At 37.8% G+C, this 7,670-nt stretch overlaps 1 protein-coding gene across 1 annotated transcript; it reads left to right on the top strand.

The window, feature by feature from the left end:
* Positions 1 to 1,370: 1,370 nt before the first annotated feature.
* LOC101956706 (selection and upkeep of intraepithelial T-cells protein 1) lies at positions 1,371 to 5,932 on the top strand. The gene is made up of 3 exons (XM_078027757.1): positions 1,371 to 1,666; positions 3,361 to 3,642; positions 5,922 to 5,932. Exons 1-3 carry the CDS (start codon positions 1,420 to 1,422, stop codon positions 5,930 to 5,932), a joined length of 540 nt encoding a protein of 179 aa, XP_077883883.1. The 5' UTR covers positions 1,371 to 1,419.
* Positions 5,933 to 7,670: the final 1,738 nt, after the last annotated feature.

Here is a 7,670-nt window from a genome sequence, read left to right on the forward strand (position 1 = left end):
GGGGAGCTCAAATTCACATTGGTAAATTACAATGAATTTACCTCTTTTATCTGAGGACCCACCACAATAATTTATATGGCCATATGAATTATAAGTTGATTGGATCCCCCAGAAAAAGGGTGATTATTATTTGTAACTTCATAGTAAGTTATCCCCGAAATTAATGATTTAAACCCACAGTTTTATGGGTCAGGAATCTTGTCACTGCCCAGCTGGGTAATTTTTCTGCTGCATGTGATATAAAGTGAGGTCACTTTCTGTATTCAACTGGTGGGAAGGGTGATCTGAAGGACCCAAGGTGGCTTTTCTCACATGTCTGGCATTTTGGTGAAGTAGGCTGGAAGGCTGGGTTCACCTGAAATGTTCAACTAACAAATCTACATGTGGCCTTTACACCATAGTAACCTCAGGACTGTCAGACTTTGTATCTAGCTGCTCTGGGTTTTCAGAAAATTTTTTACAAAAGGAAAGACTGAGAGCTGCTCATATTTTGAGATGGGATCAGAAACTACTGCAGTCTCTATTGTACTATATTCTATGAGGTACATAAATTACAGAACACACAGCTCCAAGAGGAAGGAACAGGGCACTTTGTCTTCAAGGAAGGAGCAGCAAAATTTGTGGCCCCTTTCAATCCAAAACTGATACAGGAAAAAGTAGCCAGTGTATTTTAAAAGTTAAAGTTGCTAAATTATACTCTATGTATATATGATATATCAAAATACATTCTACTGTCATGTTTAACTAAAAAAGAACGAATTAAAAAAAAAAAGTAAAGGTTGCTGTTCAACAGCTGAGGTCCACATCCCACTTCCTGCCAGTGGGAGCATCTTTTATTCATTTAAAAAAAATTTATAAAATGCCTAATATGTTTAGGTAATGTTTTATGCACCAAGAAAATACAAAGAAATAAAATGGAGTGATATGTGTCATGACTGATGGATTAATGGACATGAGAAAAAAATAAGAAAAGGAATTAAAAAGAGAACATCACAAAGTGACATGTGCTATAAAGACGAGCAGTGGGCTGGGATGTGACTCAGCTGTAGAGTGCTTACCCATGTATTTACAAGGCCCTGGGGTCAGTCCCCACTGTTGAAAAAGAAAATGTGTCTGTCATTGAGTGGGTGGTCATGAGACCTTCCTCTAAGGAGCTAACGCTGAAGCCAGGACCTGAGAGATGAGAAGGAGGCAGCTATGGGAGAGCCCAAGGGAAGACCAGGGCGGTCAGAGTGCAGATGCAGAAGTGAAGGGGATGAGGTGGTGCATTCTGTTGCGGCTTTCAGACTAAATGCTTGGCGTTGCACTTCCTCCACAGAGCAGTTCACCGTGCGCAGCTCCGCGAGCCACAGGGTGGTCACGGTGGGCGCACAGACAGAGTTCAGCTGCCAGCTGTGGCCACCCCAGAATGCACGGCACATGGAGGTGGGCTGGTTTCGCAATCAGTCCTCTCGGCTGGTTTACCTGCCCGCGAATGAGGAAGAGCGCTCTGGAGAAAGCACGCAGAACTCTGCGAATCCCATGTTATTCCTGAAAGACGCCCTAGAAGAGGGCAAAATATCCCTTAGAATCTACAATATCAGTATTTTTGATGGAGGGCTGTACCACTGTTTCTTTAGGGATGGTGACACCTATGAAGAGGCCACTGTGGATTTGAGGGTGGCAGGTAAGACTAGAGAAACCTCATCTCCAGGTTTCCTTGCTAATGCCATTCTGGGTCCACAACTCCAAATTCATGCATGGGAGATCATGAGAAAATGATCTTGGGGCATTTAAAAATATTTATGACAATAATATAGCCAAATAGTAGAATTTATAGAAAAGTTATGGTGAATAACAGAATAACTGAGATACCGTCAATTATATTATACATATAATATATTACATTATATTTTTATATTATATTTTCCTTCTGATCAAGTTAAAGTCACTGTTGTATTCTTCAATAGTGCCATTCACTTTCTTCCTTTTCAAGAATAACCATTAAACTCACATTATGTATCTTTGCATCTGGTTTATGTATAAGCATCAATAAAAATAGATATTATTTTTTGTGTTTAAAAATCTTACACAACAGTGTCATTATAAATATTCTAACTAATCTAATTGTACTTAGTGTGTTATTATTGATATCAGTCCAGGTTTATCCAAGTAGATGCAGCTTACTCTTTATCTGCAGTATTGTATTTCCCAGGTAAGTATATAACCATTGACTTCTGTATTACAACATTTGTGGACATATGCATGCAGAGAAGTTTCTTTCCTATGCTATGCTGTTATGTTGGGTGTGAGAGTTCCTTTAGAATGTAGAACTAGGAGTTAAATTGCTAGGTTTTTGTGCATAATTATCTTCAAATTAGTTTCACAAATTGCTCACTGAAATAATTAGGTCCATTTGTACTGGACTCAAGACATGAAAGCACTATATCATTATGGATACTTGTATTATGCTTTTAATTTTGCAAGTTTGATTTTTAGCTTTGACTTTTCTCAATAGAAAACTTTTGCTTGTTTCTTTCTTATTTGCTGGAGACTAGATTTTGTCTGTTTCTTGTTTATTATCTTGATCAATGCTACTATTGAGTTCTTTGATTCTTTTCTTGATTTATGGGAATTAATTTTAATCCAGATATCAAATTTCTGTTTTTTTACATGATGCAATAATTTTTAGTCTATTGATATGTTTTACAAACATTTTTTATGGTGAAAGATATAATCTGATAAAATCAAATTTACAGTTTATCAATGATGGTTTGTAATTTGTGTCCTGGAGCCAGCCACACATGGGAACTTTAGTTAATTTATGGCTTCCAATTCGTGGTAATGTCAGTCCCAGTTCTGTTCCTTCTGAACATTCTAGTGGCGGTGAAGTGATATGTCTCCAAGGTTTTCTTTGTATTTGCTGATGCCTCGGGATGTTGAGCGTATCTGAAGGTACTTGTCGTTCATCTGGATAGCTTTTAAAATCAAATGCCTCATATAATCTTTTGTCTACTGTAAAAATTAAGTTTGTCTGTCTTATTGATTAATGACATGTTTCATATATTTTGGACACAATTCCTTTCTCAGATGTATTAGAAATGTCATCTTCTAATGGTTGCTTTCTTTTTAACTGCTTGCATATTGTCTTTGGATGAACAGAAATTTAATAAATTTTGTAAAGTCTAATTTACCAGTCTTTTTTTTCTTATTGTTCATATGGTTTGTGTCCTGCTGCTTAGATTTGGTTTGGAGTATCATCCTTTTCCTACTTGTGGCTACCTTCATGAAACTTATGGCAAACCTAAGAAGGCCCATTGACTTCTCAATTCTTGAGTCCACACTGCTAATTGTAGTTTCACTTCTCTCTCTTCTCCCCAGCTATAGGCACAGACATACAGATTAGTGTTCAGGTTTCTGACACAGAGGGGCTGCTGGTGGAATGTGACTCAGGAGGGTGGTTCCCACAAGCTGAGATGACGTGGAGAGACAGCAGTGGAAATACAATTCCACACTCATCAAAATATTACTCTCAGGATGGAACTGGATTATTACACCTGAAGATGAGTGTTCTTCTCAAAAACAGCACCCATGGTCCCGTCACTTGCTGCTTTTACAACCCAGCCACTGGCCAGGAGAAAAGAGCAGGTATTGTCATATCAGGTGAGTGCTTGTGGTGGGGTTTTATAAAGGAAGAGAGCTGTTTTAATCAATGTGTCAAAATAAGAAGGAAATTGAGTGAAATAATAAATGTTAAACTGCTTGATAAACTATGAGCTTCTGCAGACCTGTACTATTTAAATCAAATTAAATTGCTAGGAACAAGGAAAATACCAGACATTGAAGGGAATACTAATAAAAGTACAAGGTATTGACATGATTAGAGAAAGAGCTCTTATTTTTTTGTGGCATGTTAAGGATTGAACAGTTCTATGACCATTGATATTTCTAATTTGGAAAAAAAAATAACATGTGTGGTATTTTGAGCTTAAAATCAAACATTGTGAGTGAAATGGTTTTATGAAATATAAATCAGTATGCTTAAGTAAGACTAAGTTAAAAAGTATACATTGCACAAGTTGACTTCATTGCTACTTTCTGAAGAAGCAGGCGTGTAGAGAAGTCAGTTACTATAGATCCATTAAGCAAGTGACAAACCCAGGATTAGATCCCAGATTCTCACCCATGATTCAAGGCTTTTTTTCTGGGAAGCGATGGGTGTGATGAGTCAGGTTAGAAAAAAGCATCATAAAATTGTGCCCTTTGTGCTTCAGTGACTAGGTGCAGTAGCTAGGGGACCCAAGGTGGATGGAAAGGATAAGATGTAGAAGGAAGGAAAGGGCCCAGCAGCTCAACTGCTATACAAGAGGACTCGTCCCCACCAGTTCAGACAATGGACTGTCGATAGCTCACAGTGAATGTGGCTCTACTCCTTGAAGCAATTCCCAAACTCATTATCACTGAACCATCCTGGGGCTTTAGTCCTCATTTGTGTGGTTAAATTGGCTTTCATTGTTATAACCTCATTCTAATTCTTGGGAGTGAGAAAACAGTACACAAATTTCTTTTTATATCTAGAGGTTGCATATATCACCCTATTTCTCTTCTAATGGCCCAAATTAATTTCTACTGCCAACTTTCAGGTAGGCTGTTGTATAGAGTCTTTCGCTTAGTGACCATATACCTAATAAATATTTCAGAGTATGGGTCATGAACCCCTTAAAAAAACTAGAAAACCTGTTTATTAAGCACAGATAGGTTTATAAGAAATAATGCTATAAGGGAAGATATTATCTGGGCAGAGTTTTAATCATATCCTCAAATGGGGATATTAGGAGAGGGGATTTATAGAATTTTAGATAGTTTAAAGATAGGTCTTGCAAGGTGGGATAGTGATTAGATAGCTTTGGACTGGTGAGCACAGATAAAAGTCCTAAAGTGTCTTGATGAGCCAGTTGTTAATCTTGTTGAGGAGGCTACTCAGGTTGATTCACAATGTTACCTCCCAGGAACAAGTGTTTCCTGGAGCCAGTAGCCAAGTTATAATCGCTCATTTTCAATTGTTTAATATAAGGTTAGGAAAGTAGGACTAATATCCAAACTGCTTCCAACAAGAACAAGAAATTATTAGGTCTCAGTATTGCTTGACTCAGATACAGGAATTGTTTTAGTTTCATTTCTTAAGGGATACTATTACCAAAGAGGAAAATGGGGACTGTTCCTTGAGAAAGACCCCATCAGTGTCTACCAGGTGGTCCTGGGAGATGAGCTCAGATCAATTTTAGCTCTATTGTTAGAATGCCACAAAGAGAAGGTAACTGTTAACCAGATCCAGTTTATAAAGGCTCAGTATCAGGGAATTATGAAATTATCCTTTTCCCCGCTCAGTCAAGGAGGAACAATGAAGAAGATGATGAAACAAATCTTCTAAGCCCTTTATCCTGTTCATTAAAACCCCGCTATAGATGGGGTTTTGTGAGGGATAATTTGTGATCCAAAATGTTCTCCTTAATTAAATCATGATTTCAATATTCTGCTCTCCTTCATTGGGACTTTAACTTCTGTTTTCCTTTCCTATTTCTATTCGGAGTCACTTAAGCATCTGAAACTGGACAAGAACAATCAATGTTGTTGAAGCTCAAATGTGAAGGTAGAGTCTGAACTCCATGATGATTGATTTTTCAAAATTTGAATCAAAGCCTTTCATAAAATGAAAAAGCAAGTTCAGTCATGGTGATAGATAAGTTAAGGGAGACTCTTTTTTTTTTTTTAAATTCATTCTTTAGTTGTACACAATACCTTTATTTTTATGTAGTACTGAGGATTGAACCCAGGGCCTCACATGTGCTCTATCACTGAGCCACAGCCCCGGCCCTTAGGGGAGACTCTTGACAATGAAGCTGTGTTTTACTTGTTTTTTTTTCCCCCCTGGTTGTTTCTAGAATCCATGTAATCCTCAAGTTCCTATAGTTTGGTGCTATTTTATTAAGTCATTCTGGTATGCCTCAAACTATTTATTAATTTAAATATACTGCAATAGTTATTTTGAGTTTTGTATCTAAAAACATCTACCAGACAGAGGTATTAATTGTATGATTCTGTGGTTGGTTGGTTGGTTCATTTGCTTTCAATCTTACTTTCTTCATTCCTTGGGAAAATGTCTTTTTTAATAACATTTTATATGTAAGTCTCTTTTAAATTCCTCTAGTAATTGGTATATAAGAATGAGCCAAATGCTAACTCTTTGCTCTCCCTATTTTCTGGACTTTGAGGAATTTGAGTAGTTACTTGCAATGTCACCACTAAGCAATTCACTTTTACTGATTTTTTTCCAATGTTTTGAGTACAATATTAGGCATCCTCATCTTGGGAGAATTTTTCTATCATATTGGTCCTACAGGAAGTACCTATAAGGAATTTAATACATTGGAATGTCAGAAGACTTTCTCAATTTTGATTCTTTATTATTTTAGAACTCTTATATTTTTATGAAGCTTCTTTGAGTTTTACCAGTGACACTTCTGATCCAGTTCTATAGGCAATGGCTTCCTCAGATCCCAGAATCCTGTTCTAGAATTTCCTCCATCTCAAAGATTACCCACTAGAATATAAGAACCAAAACAGTAAGTTATCCCTCTATCCAATCCTGTTTCATCCTTGGCCCAATAACTGCCAAGTCCTGTTCTTTCCCCAGGTCCAGCTTCATTGGCCAATAGCCCTCACCTAAACCCAGAGTATATAACATCGAGGGTAATAGGGATCTTACGTGCAGGTGGATCCTGCTTCCATGTACAATGGGGTCTCATGATCCTGCTGTTTTACTTACCAGGTACTTCTGCTCTCTCTTTCAGATATCCTGTTGGAATCAAAGTATATGTTTTCTAAAATTGCTCCGATATATGTGATCATTATGATCCCTGTGTTGGCTCTTCAGTGTTGCAGAAAAAGAGGTATTTAATTTAGGAAGGATTAGAGCATTAAAGAGCTCTCATCTCTTCTTTACTTGATACCAAAGTGTTTGGAGGTGGTGATACAAAACTGTGTGAATCTGCATCTTACTGCATGCCACTACTGTGTTTGCCAAAGGGGGCCTCCTTGTCTTGAGCCATGTCTCAGACTAAGCTGCTGCCCTCCCTCCTCACATTGCTCTTCAGGGTCAAGACACTGCCACTGCTATGGCAGCTGTGACCACCAAGATCTCCTGGTCCCTTCAGAGGTCATTGCTGATTTCCTCCCACTTTCTGGACCATTTCCTGGAATATGAAAAATAATAATAGATCTGTTCTCTTCCTTAGGCACCCATATATTTTTAGACTTTTGCTCAAAGAAAAAGAAAAATGTAAGAACCAATTAACCCAATTCTTGGCCCTTCTGTGTCTCTTTTCCATTCCTCTTTTGTTCTTCTTGTGAAATTAACCTCAATATACACTCTTTTTCCCCCCTCATTAGGGGCTATAAAATGCCACCTTAATTTCAGGGAGCTGAGAGAAAGCATGAGATACAATTGTAAATGGTCTCAAATAGTACTGGACATTAGATCTTTAGACAATGCAAGGTGAGTAACAGAAGTGACAGGTGTTAACACGCAAATGCCATCACCTGTCACTGAGAGAAAGGTGTTCTAGGCTATTCTGGATGGAGGATGTGATGGACAGGAAACCTCTGGGAGGTGATTCAATCTGCAGTGAGGT

The sequence above is a fragment of the Ictidomys tridecemlineatus genome, chromosome 11, assembly GCF_052094955.1.
Source record: "Ictidomys tridecemlineatus isolate mIctTri1 chromosome 11, mIctTri1.hap1, whole genome shotgun sequence".
NCBI lineage: Eukaryota > Metazoa > Chordata > Mammalia > Rodentia > Sciuridae > Ictidomys > Ictidomys tridecemlineatus.